We start from the raw sequence: 17,539 nt of genomic DNA, 5'->3' as shown, positions 1-17,539 counted from the left end.
GGATTCTACAGCATTTATTCATTCAACATGTTTTTATGGACATGTAATCTTTTCCCACTAAGTTACAAGTTCCTTGAAGGCAGGATAATATAGTAACTTTTGCCCTATCTATAGGCATTGTTTTCAGCCTAGCACCTGTGTCTGAGGAAAGATGATTTTGCTAAAATGTAATTTTCATTTGTCAGATACTTAACAAACGCTATGTTTTAAGTGGTATACAAATGGTTTACTATAAATAACATTTCCTTTTAAATACTCCAGGAATTCCCTATATTCATGTGGTTCAGTGCTTATTTTTTCAACTTCCTTTTGGGCAGGTTGGGTTTGTAATCAGACTTTATTAAGTACCTACTCTGTGCTCAGTACTGGAAATAGGAGTTCAAACTACATGTTTGCCCTCAAAACTTTGCCTTCTAGTAATCAGCTTCATGGGATTATTTTCATAAAAGTTTCATAGTCATCTTAGAAGAACTAGTGTTCAAATCGCTAGAAGGACATGTGGCCATGGTGTGTCAGTTTGGATCAAAACTGAGGAGGAGATCCTGAGTCTCCCAGACCTCTGGATGTGGTAGGTTTGCTCAGAGAAGAGGCAGAGAAGTGAGCATTCTCTTTTTCTCTTGTTGCTCTTTACCCGTCTACAGTATGTTGAATAGTGTATGATGCTCTACACTATCACCCTCTATGACCTTTACATGGTGTTGAATTTTTGCTTGACTGCTAAGTCTGCACCTTCCTTTTCCTGGACGCTTTATCTCTGTTTCTCTTCAGTTCAGTAAATATACGTTGAGCACCTCCTGCATGCAAGGAAGGATGGAAAGCACTGGTTCCCTGATTCATCAGTGTATGTCATATATTTTTATAACTCACAAGATATAGTTATATATAATCTATATACGCATTTATAAAAGCATATTTTCATAAGTAGGGTAGAGTAACCTATTGTAAGAGGGTTAAGTTCAAAAGGGAATACATTACTTTCCAAGCTACCCAGGGAAGGGTCCATATGGCGTTGTTTTGTGTTCCCATCCTATGGCGTTGTTTTGCGTTCCCACCCTAACTTAAAGGGAAACTTTCACAATGTCCGGAGCCCTTGATGTCCTGCAAATGAAGGAGGAGGATGTCCTCAAATTTCTTGCAGCAGGAACCCATTTAGGTGGCACCAACCTTGACTTTCAAATGGAACAGTACATCTACAAAAGGAAAAGTGATAGTATCTACATCATAAATCTGAAGAGAACCTGGGAGAAGCTTCTGCTGACAGCTCGTGCCATTGTTGCCATTGAAAACCCAGCTGATGTCACTGTCACATCGTCCAGGAATACCAGCCAGCGAGCCGCGCTGAAATTTGCTGCTGCTGCCGGAGCCACTCCTATTGCCGGCCGCTTCACTCCTGGAACCTTCACTAACCAGATCCAGGCAGCCTTCCAGGAGCCGAGACTTCTGGTGGTTAGTGATCCCAGGGCTGACCACAGCCTCTTACAGAGGCACCTTATGTTAACCTGCCTACCATTGCTCTGTGTAACACAGACTCTCCTCTGCGCTATGTGGACATCGCCATCCCTTGCAACAACAAGGGAGCTCACTCAGTGGGTCTGATGTGGTGGATGCTGGCCAGGGAAGTTCTGCACATGCGTGGCACCATGTCCCCGGAACACCCATGGGAGGTCATGCCTGATCTCTGTTTCTACAGAGATCCTGAAGAGATTGAAAAGGAAGAGCAGGCCACTGCTGAGAAGGCTGTGACCAAGGAGGAATTTCGGGGTGAATGGACGGCTCCAGCTCCTGAGTTCACTGCTACTCAGCCTGAAGTCGCAGACTGGTCTGAAGGCGTGCAGGTGCCCTCGGTGCCTCTTCAGCAGTTCCCCACTGAAGACTGGAGCACCCAGCCGGCCACTGAAGACTGGTCTGCAGCTCCCATTGCTCAGGCCACTGAATGGGTAGGAACAACCACTGAGTGGTCTTAAGCTGCTCTTCCACAAAGGCAAGCAAAATGGAAATAGAAATGGAAAAGGTTGACGGAAAATAAACAGTTTGTAAAAGTAAAAAAAAAAAAAGTGAATACATTAGGTGAAAATCAAATAAAAGCACAATTACCCTCAGGAAGTCTTTAAATAGTCTACGAAAGCACATGGTACATGGTCAAAGGAAGTGAGGGCCGCCTGGGGACAGCCAAGTCAGGCATGGAACAGCTCAGACTCACTGTGGGGCTTCCTGAGAATGAGGCGGGTTCAGTGTGCATTTGTGAGACTTTCTGTGCCTGGGTTTGTACGTGTGGGCCGGGCTTTGATTCTAAGGGAAACAAAATTTTATAAAATTATAAACAAAATTGGGGTGCCTGGGTGGCTCAGTCGTTAAGCGTCTGCCTTCGGCTCTGGTCATGATCCCAGGATCCTGGGATCGAGCCCCACATCGGGCTCCCTGCTCCGCGGGAAGCCTGCTTCTCCCTCTCCCACTCCCCCTGCTTGTGTTCCCTCTCTCGTTGTGTCTCTCTCTGTCAAGTAAATAAATAAAATCTTCAAAAAAATAAAATTATGAACAAAATTATATATAAAAAACCAAAATTATAAAACAAAATTATATACGCAGTAAGTACTACAATCTCTTTCTCTCTTCCCCTTTCGAATTGCTCCACGATACCGGCCCTCCGTTGTCCCCTGCGGAGAGTGTTGCAAGGCGCTCAGTGGGCGAGCCTTGGATCCGGAATGTCCCGGTTCTAAGCTGCCACCTTGCGGCCGTTCCATGAACGTGCGTCCGCCAGCCTTCGCCCGCACTCCTAATCGGATGCCGACCCTCGTCCCTTCTGGGTTTCATCCCTAGAGCAAACTCCACCTGGCATTTAGGAGCAGTGTGTTACTTATGTGACAGATTAAAAAGCAGAAATATGTGCTTCCTTCCCCCAGAGCTGCCAGTTTTCCTGTCACAGAATCATGAACATGCATCACAATACTTTATATCCTTCAGGATAACAACTGTCCCAAGAGCTTAAACTCCCGGCAGGGTTGCACACGACTTTGGAGTCTACACGTAAGTAACGTTTTCTCCTACCCCCACTTGCCGCGTAATCTTTATTTTAAATTGGCGGCGTCCCACAAGCAATGACAAATTCCTCTCGCAGGTGTTTGCGGGGCGCCTCCGAGCGGCTCCTTGAGCTCCCAGCCTCGTGAAGAGACGCTCGGGGTTAAGGGCAGTCGCTAGAATGCAATCCCCTACACTGGGGACTGGGAAGGAGCACTGGACTCTCTCTAAAGGGGTCAGGGATGCCTTCCCAGAAGAACCCCGGCTGAGGGTAAGCCAGGAGGTCAAGAAGGTGGGGAGAGGTTAGAGAGTCCCGGCGGAGGGAAGGAAGGACAGCAGTGTTCCGGGGAGACGAGCTCCCACAGCACCACCCTGGGACTTCTTTCCCAGAGTTTTGACAGCCCGAGTAGCACCCCAGAATCTTGCTTTGAACAGGCTGGTTTAAACATTCTTAGGAGAACTGCTCCTCTTCCCTTTTTTCTAACGAAATCTTACACTGAACCATAGCGGATTCCCGAGATACCTACAGTTTGACCAACCACTGCACTACCCAATGCTTGTTTTGTCTCTCTTTAATATAATTTTCCCATTTCAAAATTACTGGGTCTCAAGCAACAACTACCCATCCCCTGAAACTGGACTGGAAGCTGGCTGCGACGGATGTCTGCAAGAAGTTACTGGAAAATACACTTCTGGTACCTAGTGGGGGAGGGTAAAAGAGAGAAGAGAAAGGACTTGCTCTTTGTCCAGTAGTAGATGCCCACAAATTAGCTCAGGGAAGGACAACCCATGGGCACCAACCCTGAAAGCCTTGGAGAATATAAGGAGGCTGCACACAGTAGCAAGTGTTGTCTATATAATATAGTCAGTAATTAATATCCCACGAAAATAAGAAATATGGTTCAAATGTATGTAAGTGTCGAGTGATTCATGCATTATAAATCCATTTAGTGTCATTGCTAGATTAATCACACTGGATACTTCATCATTCAAAATCTGCCACTCATCACGTGGGGAGGTCTGAGAAATTTTTGAAGTTTGAAAAGAGTTGGCAATGCTGAAAAAGACTGAAAGAACTAGTGTAGCTCTTTACCCATGTTTTTATCTAGTTAATACCTACTTCTTCAGAACTGGTTTGAACTGGGATCTTTTCTAGGACCTCTGGGACATAATCAGACCCTGCGAGTTTGAGCCTCTTCCTGGTAGAACTTATCACAGTTGCAATGTGGGACTCGTGTGTGTCAATATTTCAAGTTTGTCTCTCACCTGCTGTTCTAAAATGTCATAGGGGCAGGACTGTGTCTTTCTGCTCCCGACTGTCTGCCAGCATGCAGAACAGATCCTGGCGTACACAAATCACTCATTAAATATAAATCGTTCACTGAACAAATAAGTACAATAAAGTCCCGAGTCTCGGTCCTGGGAGATAATTACAGAGAAGGCATGTAAAAATATATCATTTAGGGCCTTGGTGGCTGATAGATAACTCCAGAGACCTGGATCCAGAGAAGGTCTCCTAGGAGGGGAGACCCAGACATGTAGAAGAAAGGGAATATGGACTAAATGGAATAAATGGAAACGGAATAAGTGTCTTCTGCTAGACAATCAAACTCAAGTGATTCATCCTTTCTAGACAGCCAGCGTGTTGGAAAGAGCATTGGATTAAGAATTAGGGACTAGGTTCTAGTCCTAGTTCTGCCTACTGTCACCAGAACCATCACCCAACCTCATCTACCATGACTCAGATTCCTCATCTGTAAAATGGGAATGATATTTGCCCTCATTGTGAATCTCAAGCAAAACAATGGGCCCCAAAGTACATTAAAATTATAAGTATTTAATAAACATAAGGATGGTATTTTTTAACTATTTTTCTTCCATGATTCTCTTCTTCAGCATCTCTGAATACATAGTTTATTCCTTATCTTTCCTTTTTAAACCTTCAGGATCCTTCTCAAATCTCTTAATGAAATGCTTTCTATAGTTTTTCTGGATATTGTCTGGAGGTTTTATTTATTTATTTGACAGAGAGAGCACGCACAAGCAGGGGGAACAGCAGGCAGAAGGAGAAGCAGACTCCCCGCTGAGCAAAGACCACCTCCCCCCAATGTGGGACTCGATCCCAGGACCCTGGGATCATGACCTGAGCAGAAGGCAGACACCTAACTGAGCCACCCAGTCTTCCCTAAAATTTTTATTTGCATTTATTTTATGCAAAATTTACTCCCAGGCAGTAGGTTTGTGTTTCTTCACTTTCTTCTGGGATATCTTTTTCTTCTGTGCAACCTCCTCGTCTGGTTTAGGAGCAATCTGCTCTCTTCAGTCAGGAGCATCTCAGTGCGGCAGGGAGAGCGCATGTGTAGGTTAATCCGGCCACAAGCCCTGTAAACTCAACACCTCATCTTGGGGGCTTTGTTTACCTGGATGTGCTCAATGACCAGAGAATCTACATCTAAACCTTTCAGTTCAGCATGAACTCTCTGCGTTTTTAAGCACGTGCAGTAACAATTCAGCACTCTTTTTGGGCCACTGACCCTGTGTCCAGCCCCACTGTTTGGGCTGGGCACACCTACCAGTTCCACCACTATAGGGACGGCGTGGCACACATCGTTTCTGCAAAGTAACACCCTTCAGATACTTGGTGGCCTTTCAGATATGCATACCCTTGATGGCTTGGGCAGCCTCTCATGTGTTCTTAAAGTGACATGAAGATTTGAACCTCTTGCTTGCATGATTTCGTAGGGTTTTCTGGGTCAGGTGAATAGCAAGCCATTTTCAGAGACCACCTCAGGCCACTTACGGGAAAAGCTGGATATTGTCTGTTAATTTTTATTGATCATGCATCTTAATAAGTATCTAAAATGAATCCAGTTTCTTAAAGTCTCCATCCATCTCAACATCTTAGTCCCTCAGCAAAGGGAGAGTCCATGCCATTTCTCCTTACTGCCACAAAACAGTTCAACACACACGGACTGATTGCCCACTGTGTGTTAAGAGTTGGGCAATACCAAGTGAGCACCATGATCACACCCTCAAAAATTTCATAGTCTGGTCTGCTGCAGTAATTTTTTTTTTTTTTACAATCTATTTATTTGAGAGAGAGAGCGCACGTGCATATGAGTTGGGGGGATGGGCAGAGAGTTTTAAGCAGACTCCACATGGAGCCTGACAGAGGGCTCAATGTTACGACCCTGAGATCAGGGCCTGAGCCAAAACCAAGAGTCAAGATGCTTAACCGACTGTGCCAGCCAGGCATCCCCAGTGCAGTGATTAAGAATCACTGGCAGTATATTAGAATCATGTGGGCCTTCCCCCAAACCAATAAATCCAAATCTCTGGAGATGGAACCTGGTATGATTGCTTTTCCAAAGTTTTCCAGGTGATCCTATAGTGCAGGCAGTGTTGAAAATAACTGGTCTAGTTGGGAAAGAGATTTAATACAAATTAATTGTAATGCTCTGTTAGGGGTATAAACAAATTAATTACAAATTAATTCTTAATCCAGACCTCTGATACAGTAACTTCGAAGTTGGGGTCAGCAATGTGTTTTAACAAGGCCTCGAGGCGATTCCTATGCACCCCAAAACCAGAGACGCTGAAGAGATCTCAGATACACCGGTCCGGTGCTCAGAGGAGAGGTGTGGATGAAAATTTGAGATTGGTTAACAAAGATGGTACCTGAAACCTGTACAAATAGGATCACCGACATACAAACATGAGATGCTTGATAAGGGATTAAGTCTGCAGTGAGAAAAGAGAAGTGACAGGACTGAGTCCTTATCGAATAAACAGGTACCATCTCTGAGACTGCCATCCAGGAAAGAAGGGACATTTCAACATTAAGGTTCTCGGGATACAAATCTGACTTCCATCTTTTCTTCTCAGGAAAATATTGACCATAAACATGGCTACTGGAGAATGGAAGCTCAAGATACCTGAGTACAAGTAAATAGCTACTTCGTGTGAATTCATCTCTCTAGTTCCAGATAAACTGCATCTCAGTGTAAAAATGACAATCCCACGATAATGGCTGAGAGCCTCCCACATGAAAGCTTCACGTCCAATCTCTAGGGAGCGTGACAAGAATGAAAGGAGTGCCTATGCTCAGAGGATCTCCTTCTGCTAAGGTTTACCTGAACCTAACTCACACCACAGCATACTCATGCAGTTCATTCCTTCTTTTCTTGCTCTGGGTCTGCTTCTTTGACTAGAAGCATCTCCATCCCCCAACCAGTTCATTGTAGTTTGTGTCTTCCCTCTTGGCTCAGTGCTTTTGACCTAGTCATCCATGAGTTGACCTCTGGCTTCACCTCAAGATTTTGATTTTTGGACCTGGCTCCACAGATAACCTAAGACATACAGCCCATGGGGGGCAGCCCTGTCATATTCTCAAGGTGGGTTGAATATCAATCTATGGTGGTTATGACACTAGTCACTTTTCAATTTGTGATGTTATAATAGAACTACCGCAAATAATCCTTGAGCAATGATAAAGGCAAGACAAGAGACAAGGAAACCAATATTCCCAGGTTTATTTTATTTTATTTTTAAAAGTAAACTCTATGCCCAGCGCGGGGCTCGAACTCCCACTCCCAGATCAAGAGTCACACACGCCACTGACCGAGCCAGTCAAGTGCCCCCAGTAAATCCTAGGTTTAGAATAACAAAGATACAGCCTCCATTGATTTCATGTATTTCCACCCCTGCATTAAATGATGTGATGTCTTAAACCCAATTCAAACTGCTTTAAAATGAATATAACTTTTGCTGTATTATAGCTTTCACAAACCTCAGATCAACTTGCCTCCTTAACGTATTTGGCCACATCACATAAGCAGCAGCAGGGCCATTTATCAGGAATATAAAAGGAATAAGCCTGCAGATAGAATCTTCTATTTAGACATGTTTGCACTGAAAAGTGTTATGATATTGTAGGCCCTCAATAAGCACCACTCAGTACCTAAGAAACCCTATCTGGATCAAACTGCTCCCAAATTTTGTACAAGAAATACTTCTTCAGAATCAGAATGTCCTTCCTAATATTCAAGACCTAAATAACAAACAAAAGAAACAAAAACTTCCAGCTCTATTGAAATAATACACCTATCACAACTGAAGACCATAGAACATCCCACATGTAGCCCCTTTAAGCATTCCTGATAGAGCTGTTTTCCAGAGAGAGAGAAATTACCAGTGAAGAGTTAAGTTGCTTGACAAAATTCTAGAGTAGCTGGCTTATAAACAATTAGAAAAGAAAATAGTAATTAAATGACCCACTGTAGGGACGCCTGGTGGCTCAGTTGTTAAGCGTCTGCCTTCGGCTCAGGTCATGATCCCAGGGTCCTGGGATCGAGCCCCGCATTGGGCTCCCTGCTTGGCGGGAAGCCTGCTTCTCCCTCTCCCGCTCCCCCTGCTTGTGTTCCTGCTCTATCTCTCTCTGTCAAATAAATAAAATCTTTAAAAAAATTTTTTAAAAAATGACCCACTGTATATTCACTAAATCAAATTGAACTAAATACATTTCATATTTTAACACATTTAATGGACCGGTAGATCAAGAGTTGTTAGCCTTGTGAACAATATGCAAGAGCTGGAGACTAGAATATTTAAGCACATTCATAAGTGGTTTGATAACCATACTCAATATTAATAGATGAAATCTGAATAAAGCAGTCTTTAATGATTTGCTCCTGGGCTGGTTTTGTCATGTGCAGTAAGGTGAAGGCCTTGTTTATCCAGCTTGGAGGGACAGCTAATGTGTTGAATGCCAAAATTCAAATTCAAAATATGTAGCGACAATGAGCCAAACCTAAAAAAGAAAATTCACTAGTCATACAGAAGGTCCTAAATTATGAAAAACATTTTAGAGGTTATAACTAATATAAATTGCTATCAATACTCATATACTCTTGAACAATTTTGATGAAAATGTGGTTTCTAATACAATGCTCATAATAGGGGTGCCTGGGTGGCTCAGTCCATTAAGTGTCTGCCTTCAGCTCAGGTCATGATCCGGAGTCCTGGGATCCAGCCCCGTCGGGCTCCCTGCTCAGCAGGGAGTCTGCTTCTCCCTCTGACCCTCCTCCTCCCCTGCTCGCTCTCTCTCTCTCTCAAATAAATAAAATCTTTTTAAAAAATTAAAGAAGACAAGTGTTGGCGAGGATGTGGAGAAAAGGGAGTGTGCACTTAGTGGGAATGTAAGTTGGTACAACCACTATGAAAAACATTATGGAGTTTTCTCAAAAAATTAAAAATAGAACCGTCATGGGCGCCTGGGTGGCTCAGTTGGTTAAGCGACTGCCTTCGGCTCAGGTCATGATCCTGGAGTCCCGGGATCGAGTCCCGCATCAGTTCCCTGCTCAGCGGGGAATCTGCTTCTCCCTCTGACCCTCCCCCCTCCCATGCTCTATCTCATTTTCTCTCAAATAAAATCTTTAAAATATAAAATAAAATAAAATAAAAATAGAACCGTCATATGATCCACCAATTCCATTTCTGGGTATATATCCAAAGGAAATAAAATCAGAATCTCAAAGATATATCCACACTCCCGTGTTCATTGCAGCATTTATAACAGCCAAGACATGGAACAACCTGTGTCTACACACACACACACACACACACACACACACACACACACACAACTATTCAGCCACAAAAAAGGAAATCATGCCATTTGCAACAACATGGTTAGAAGTTGAGGGCATTATGCTAAGTGAAATAAGGTCAGAGAAAGACAAACACTGTATGACCTCACTTGTATGTGGAATCTAAAAAACGAAAACCAAACTCATAAATTGAGAACAGACTGGTGGTTGCCAGAGGATGGAGATGGGCAAAAATGGGTGAAGGTGATCAAACAGTACAAACTTCGTTATAAAAGGAGTAAGTCATGGGGATGTAATGTACAAAATGGTGATTATAGCTAATAATACTGTATATATGAAAGTTGCTGAAAGTAAATCTTAAAAGCATAAACAATGCAGCTTAGGAAAAAGGTTAGGTAAGAGCTGTGAAGGCCACTGGCTCCTTTCTTCACCTGTCTTTCCCGTTACTTGTGGGGGCGGGAGGGAGGGAGGGGGAGCCAGACAGTTTGTTTTTACATAGGTTGGCACCTTCAGGTGCCAACGTACATGAAAAGAACCACTTGCAATGTATCTAACATTCACAAATTCACAAAAGCTACTGTTTAGCTTTTCTGTTCTGGACAAAAGACAAGTTACTGTAGGGTAGCTGTTGACTAAATTAAAACCTACATATAAAAACCTCAAAAACAATGTTGAACAAAAATAGCCAGATAGAATTTTTACTGTGCTTCGTTTTCTATAAAGTCTAAAAAGCAGGCAAAACAACCTGTGGTATTCTAAGTTTGTGGTGGTGACGAGTTATGACTGCAAGTAGAAATAAAGGGATTTATGGGATTCTAATGTTTTTTCTTGATCTAAGCCCTGATTACTCAGGCTATTGCTCACTTTGTGCACATTATTTTAACATTATTTTGCCACATTGACAGGTAGGAAATTCCTTTCTTTTTTTAAGATTTTTATTTATTTAATCATGAGAGACAGAGAGAGAGAGAGAGAGAGAGAGAGAGAGAGAGAGAGAGAGAGAGAGAGAGGCAGAGGGAGAAGCAGGCTCCCAAAGAGCAGGGAGCCCGAGGTAGGACTCGATCCCAGGACTCTGGGATCATGACCCGAGCCGAAGGCAGACACCCAACCATCTGAGCCACCCAGGCACCCAGGAAATTCCTTTCATTCACATTTCATATGTTCCTTCTTCCTCTCCACAGAATGGCTATAATTCATCTGATTAGGTCTAATCGACATTCACTCCCGTGCCCTGCTCATCTAGAATTCTGTAATGGTATATCCTTCACCATTATACTCTCAGGAATTCCTATGAACATAGGAAACTGTACGGTATAGTTTAATGTAAGTTTGCCAGTTAAGTACATAACAGAATACACACATTTATCTTTCTCATTTCAGGGGTGGGAGTGTGGCAACTGTCACCTCTCTCAACCCCAGGATTGGACAATTGCTGTCAGATTGGGGGGAGCGGGGGAATGCAGGTGGTAATACCCATTTTTTTGAGGCTCCTGTATTAACATAACTCCTTTCCATTCCACGCTTTTTTCAAAATTGTATTGCAAAATCAGAAAATTATATTGACACTAAGTGGTATCATGGAATGAGTACTTTATTCGTATTTCTATCATGAGTTTTATACTGCATGTATTTACATGTTTTCTGGGTCACAAAGGCTAGAATGTCATCGCTTCCTCAAAAGGTTTATTCTTTTGAGTAGCAGCCCTAATGGATTTCTATACAAGTTGATTCAGTGAAGGTCATAATTAATACTTATTAAGCAACCCAAAAGGTATATGACATTGTATTTGGCAATATGTTCTTACGACCCTGGTATCTTACTTAAGGGTAACTTCTCCATATAAAAATGTTTATTAACCAGTTAACTAGCTTTCTGCCTGGTTGCTAACAGGACTTGAAAAATCTTGCTACGTAACACTTGACAAAATAGCCTTATAAATAAACATTTGAAATAAAGATAAAATAGGTTTATAAAGTTAAATCCAACATATAACATCAGCATGTGGTAGCTTTCTCCTATCCACTTTTTCAAGTGCAAAATAATGGGTTATCTACTCCATGTCTCCCAGGGTGAGTTACAAGAACTAAATGCTATCATGTTTGCCTCTAGACAAAATTTTAATTAGACACACAAATAGGAGAAAACCACTTTTAATTGAAAAATAAAGCAATACATCTCAAATAAGACTCTGTTTAACAACATAAACTGTAACTTCCTGAGGGAAATAGCTTTCCTAGCAGTGGTATTGTGAAATTTAGGTATCAGCAATCAATAGTTTCCCTCCTTTATTCTGACTCAGCTATAAGCATATTAAAAATAAGGACTTTCTCATGAATTTAAACTGTAAATCTGTAAAGCCCTGTCCCTATTCCTAATCCACTGACAAAAGGTGAGATTTTAAACAAACATTTCCATACTGAGGAGTTCCCAGGTAATAGCAAATAGTCAATATTTTCCTTATGAAAAGTTTATAGGAAAGACACACAAGACTATTATTGATATTTAATTAATCCACAAACTTCAAAACACAATTTCATCAAGATGATCTCTACTACAATTTTTCTTTAAAGAAGTTCTCAAATCTCAGAATGGTTTAAAACTTGATATACTGGAAGTATTAACTCTGAAAGAAAGTAGTAAAGTTATTGCTTTAAACTGGAAAAATCTATGCTCAAAAATTTTAAAAAGAGTTCATTAAACAGCTATTCTTACAATTACACTCATGTAACTGCAGAGAAAATGTTCAAGCACATAGTAAACATCACTCTTTTGAATGACAGAACAAAGGCATATGTTCATCAAGATGTATGGCTTTTTTGGTGATTGTTATTACTACCATAGTCATTTTGTTTGACTGAAAAAGGTTTTTACAAAACTCCACTTGCAAAATTAACATTTTTATTAAATCAAGTTAAAAAAAATGTTCACTGTAGAAAAGTCAACAAGGGTTTTAACAAAACCAAAATATACCCTTTCATACAATATATGTATATATTAGCAGCAAACTACTTCTGAGATTTTCTTTTATGTTCTTTTAGTTAAAGAAAGCATAAACAATGCATATTAGTATGGAATGTCAGCTAATACACTCTTCCTCTTTTACTCTGATTTAGCTTCTAATACAAATTATTTTATGATTCTTATGAATAAATACGAAGAACAAACCCAGTTTTGACTAAGAAGTAGTGAAACAGTGGTTGGTAGCATCCATCTCATTACTTCATAGTCATGCATTATCTTTGAGAATAACAAATGAGCACCATATAAACAAGGTAATTATGTGTGTGTAAATTCAACTTTTAAGGTGTGATAGTAGCCAACTAGATCACTTAGCATTTGGCTGTTACTTTTTAAAAATTTGGTGATATATAAAATGTTAATCAAATCAGACACTCAATCCCATATTGCTTGTCCATTTTTAAAATCTTAATAGAAATTCTGTATATACCCTGACAAATTGCATGCAAACGTGTGCATATACACATACAAAAGTGTATGCATGTATACATATACACCTTTAGCTTTCAATGAATTTCTAAACTGAGATGAAGCCAAACCTCTCATCTAAATATACATGTAGAATATGGTATCACCAACTGGAAGTTTCTAATAAAAGTTTTATCTTAGCTAAGGAGAAATACTGGCTATTGAAAATTTTGAGGCCAAAGAGCTGTAATTCAGCTTAATATACTCTGGGCTTACAAATTAGTCAGCCAAACAAACAGGATTTGAAATTACCAACCGCCCACTAATTCTAAGAAATTATTTCTTAGAATAATTTTTTCTCTTAGTATTTCCTTCTAAGACAAAAAGGAAATATCTTTACAATGAACTTTCACTTTTTTAAAGAGTTATAATTATTAAAGAAATCTCACTAGTCTTCAAAAATACTAAACATTATATAAATACAATTTTCTTATAGTTGAATTTCTTCAGCTAGAATCTGTATTAAAAAAGTTTCCTTTGGATTGTTTCATTTAGCACTTCAAGTCTCCATTCTGCAACTCTGGTAACTGGCTCAGATTTGGTAGGTTTCTATCAATCACATCTTTCAGAATGTGCTACTGTGTGTTACCTGTGTACAAGAAGGTCAATGGGAGGAACTGCAACAAATTCCAAAAGCAACATAAGGAAAAATTCAAGACTGTGTAATATAAAAAAAGATAAGTACAACATGGAATCCCTTTTGTTCATTACATTAATGAATATAATCTTTTCAATATTTTTAAAGATAATGTCCCAACTTTCATTTTTTAATTTATCAAGAAGACCAAGTTTTTAGATGGCCCACCTTTTTTAATTAAAAAACTAAATCAATAGACTGAATTACTTTTATTAATAGACACATCAAGTTACTGAAACGGTGACTTCATGTAGTTTTCCCCTTAAAGATGGCACTTGCAGGTACAAAGATGCAGAGATTTCTATAGCCTTCAGATGTTTACTTGAAAAGATTCTTCAACAGCAGTTTGATACTGGGTTTCCTCATCTAGCTGAAGATTCTAAAAACAATGACATTAACATGTCAAAAGGAAAGACATATTCCACTTCTCAATGCTTTGCCCAATACATTACACACACTTGAAATGGTGTATGTTACAATTTATGCTATCCTTTAAAATATAAGATTTAAATACCTGAACCTTAGTAATTAAGTTCAGCTGTAATTATTTAAGTATAACTGATAAACAACAAATGGGATCAGCAGAGAATGAAATTTGAGTTATAGTGCTTTATGATGAGGTCATTAATTAAAAGTACAGTTAAAAGGTTACCCACAATTTTAATTGACAATAAATTCTGTCATCTCTAGAAAAGAATGTCAAATGTCTAAAAATAAATTCATTTTAAAGAAAATAAGCATTTATTGAATTAAGAGAACTGAACAGCAGCTTCTTAATCCTAACATATAGCTAAAAACTATAGCTCACTCAATCTTAGTTACACCACTCTCCTTCACTTAATTCTACTTGCTATAAGTTATGTCCTACGGGTTTGCTTTAAAATAGGCTTCCACTTGACAATCTCAAATAATTAAAATTACATACTCTTCTGTGGCAAAATAAAACAACTGGACAATTAGATCAAAAGTGGTTCAGAAAATATATTTTTGTTTTTCCAAATCACAGTTCTCCATAATAAACTTTCTTAAAATGAGAATTTGAGAATCTACATTTCATAAAAATGCTAAAATCATAAAGTACACCTAAATTTTACATTATGTTTGAGTTGTTATTTTAAAACAGCATGACTAAAAATGCAAATTCCACAAAATAAAAAAAACATTTATCAATAATGATATAATTTCAACACTGGAGAGCAGAGAAAAAATGTAAATTCTGTTCATGCCATTGACAGAATTGCACATACCTGTGCTTACCTAAACTGGAAAATAAGTATCAGCCATTCTTTATCAGGATTAATATTGAATTAGATATGGTTTTAATTCACTGCAGTTGAATAAAATGTAATTTCACCATAAAAAGTCATCTAACTTCTTTAAAAAATTATCATGACACATTTGGGAGGTAGAAAGTAACCCCATGTTTTGCTTTAGGGATCTGTTTTTATGTAACTTCCCTCATGCCCTGTTAAAGCCATCAACTAACACCAGAATCTACTCAACCTGGCTTTATTTAATAATTATGCTCCCTCATTTTTAAAAAGAATGTGTCTCAGGGTGCCCGGGTGGCTCAGTCAGTTGGGCATCTGCCTTCGGCTCCGGTCATGATCCTGCAGTCATGGGATCGAGGCCCACATCGGGCTCCCTGCTCAGCGGGAAGCCTGCTTCTCCCTCTGCCTCTGTCCCTTCCCCACCTCGTGATCTCTCTCACTCTCTCATTCACTCTCTCTCTCAAATAAATAAAACCTTTAAAAAAAATAAAAAGAATATGTCTCATATATAGATATGAGAAACCTATTAGAATAAGCAACTTATACTACATGAGAAATATATTCTCCTTCATCTGTTGTACCAGTTTTACTTCTCTAAGCAGGTACAATTATCCCTTAAATCTAGACAGTTTTCATATAAATCATCATTTTGTCTATCTGGGGGTTTGCTCTCATATTAATTATCTCTCTAGAATAGGAGGTGAACAGTAAATTTAACTTTTACCACTTCCACAAACCAAAGTTCACCTATATTATTATAAAAACAACCGAACTTGCAGGGGCGCCTGGGTGGGTGGCTCAGTTGGTTAAGTGTCTGCCTTCGGCTCAGGTCATGATCCCAGGGTCCTGGGATCGAGCCCCACATTGGGCTCCCTGCTCCGCGGGAAGCCTGCTTCTCCCTCTCCCACTCCCCCTGCTTCTGTTCCCTCTCTCTCTGTCTCTCTCTCTGTCAATTAAATAAATAAAATCTTAAAAAAAAAAAAAAAACAACCAAACTTGCTCTATAACCATCCAGTATGATACAATAGCTTGTCTCAAAACTCAAGTCTTAGATTGAAAAAGTTAATTTAACTTGAATATTTACAGGGTATTTTCTTAAGCTTAAGGAATTTCACTTACCACAAATTCTCCATAATCAAACTGATGTCTTTGATTTAGATGACTAACGAAATTTCTAGTAATCTGGCTAGGATCTCCCCAAGGAAGAGACACACAAATAGGACATGTCTATGAGAAACAGAATGTTTTAAGTATAAAATAATGAAAATAAACATACTAATTATTGAAAGTATTAAAACAACACAAGCTTATGTTACTGAAAATGTCTACATGAAAACCATTTCTAAGGTCCAAATTTCAAGACAGTATCATTTCCTGACCAAATTACCTCAGATAAATTATGCTAATCTAACAACACAATAAAAAGATATTTACATTCTGTTATTTATATCTCCGACCACACAACTGTTTGAACAGAAACATCACACCCAACCTTTAATAATACCATAGTTGCTAACATTAACAAGTATGTGATCTCATTTGAGTCACAATTAACTATAATTATTAGCTTAATTTATAAGTAAAATGAAAGTGAAGTAAACTTTAAATCGTATCCTTAAGGTTTTAAGTGAAGGACATGCTAAAAAGTGAATGGATGATACTCTCAAAACAAAGAAGAAGAAACCTTTGGTAACTGGACTCTAGCCAAAGTTCGTGCTGTGTTGAAAATAATGCAGAAACAAAAATTTGCCAATGCAATATAAAACAAATGAAATACCTTAAATGTGAGATTTTTCCTGGAGAGATCTTTGGCAATTGTATTTGCTTCTCAGTAACTGACCCTCCCCTAATGAGCAGAATAGGTGGTTTGTCTCCCTTAGTGCTATGTAAGTGCTATGTTTAAGGGTAGCTTCAGTAGTTAAGGCACATTCTTTCACAACCAACTAAAACTGCTTAGAAATACCTATAATCCTTATTTGTAAAATTTTCCTTCTACTCTTATTTCTGAATAAAATATTTATATATCAAAATATACAGCTGAAAAGGAAGTATCTCTTCCAGCTCAGTTTCTCCCGTACCGTCCACAGTTGAAATCACTTACCTGTGTAACTCATGTTCCAAAAGAGGACTTGTAGGACCATTAACACAATGCTGGAATCCCGCACTCCACTCTGTCTCCCTCATTCATCAAAAAGGTCTCACCCCTTTCTTACACAGCCTCAAAATGGCATCAAAAAGATATGCACGCATCAAAAAGAAAGTATGATTCTTTTCACTCCGTGCTTTATGCATTCATATACTAGATTCTGCAAGGATACAATTAAAAATACCTACTGACTTTATTCTTATTTATAAGTGCTTTCACCTGCAGCAGATCCATCAGACCAGATCCAGTTGCCTGCATCCTACAGACTAAGAAACTGAGAGGCCCCAACAGAGGTTGGTTCTGCCACTCCTCAAATAAATCCCCAGTTCACCTTTCATCATTTCACTCTCCTCCAGACTATCCCCCTACATTACC

General features: G+C 39.5%; 1 protein-coding gene and 1 pseudogene across 3 annotated transcripts in view; one reads left to right on the top strand and one right to left on the bottom strand.

Annotated features, from left to right (window-relative positions):
* Window positions 1–1,058: 1,058 nt before the first annotated feature.
* On the top strand, window positions 1,059–1,980 carry LOC113912863 (annotated as a pseudogene).
* A 9,779-nt stretch (window positions 1,981–11,759) lies between these two features.
* RNF138 (ring finger protein 138) overlaps window positions 11,760–17,539 on the bottom strand; it is a 37,496-nt gene continuing 31,716 nt past the window's right edge. For all 3 annotated transcript variants that reach the window (XM_027576794.1, XM_027576792.1, XM_027576793.1), the window contains 2 exons: window positions 16,138–16,245; window positions 11,760–14,126 (listed from right to left, as the gene is read on the bottom strand). In XM_027576794.1, the coding sequence (XP_027432595.1) occupies window positions 14,058–14,126; window positions 16,138–16,245 (177 nt within the window). In that variant the 3' untranslated portion in view covers window positions 11,760–14,057. The remainder of the gene's footprint in view (window positions 14,127–16,137; window positions 16,246–17,539) is intronic.

The sequence above is a fragment of the Zalophus californianus genome, chromosome 14, assembly GCF_009762305.2.
Source record: "Zalophus californianus isolate mZalCal1 chromosome 14, mZalCal1.pri.v2, whole genome shotgun sequence".
Classification (NCBI taxonomy): Eukaryota; Metazoa; Chordata; class Mammalia; order Carnivora; family Otariidae; genus Zalophus; species Zalophus californianus.
Note: the sequence above shows the minus strand (reverse complement) of the source record. Positions and strands in the feature narration are given on the sequence as shown.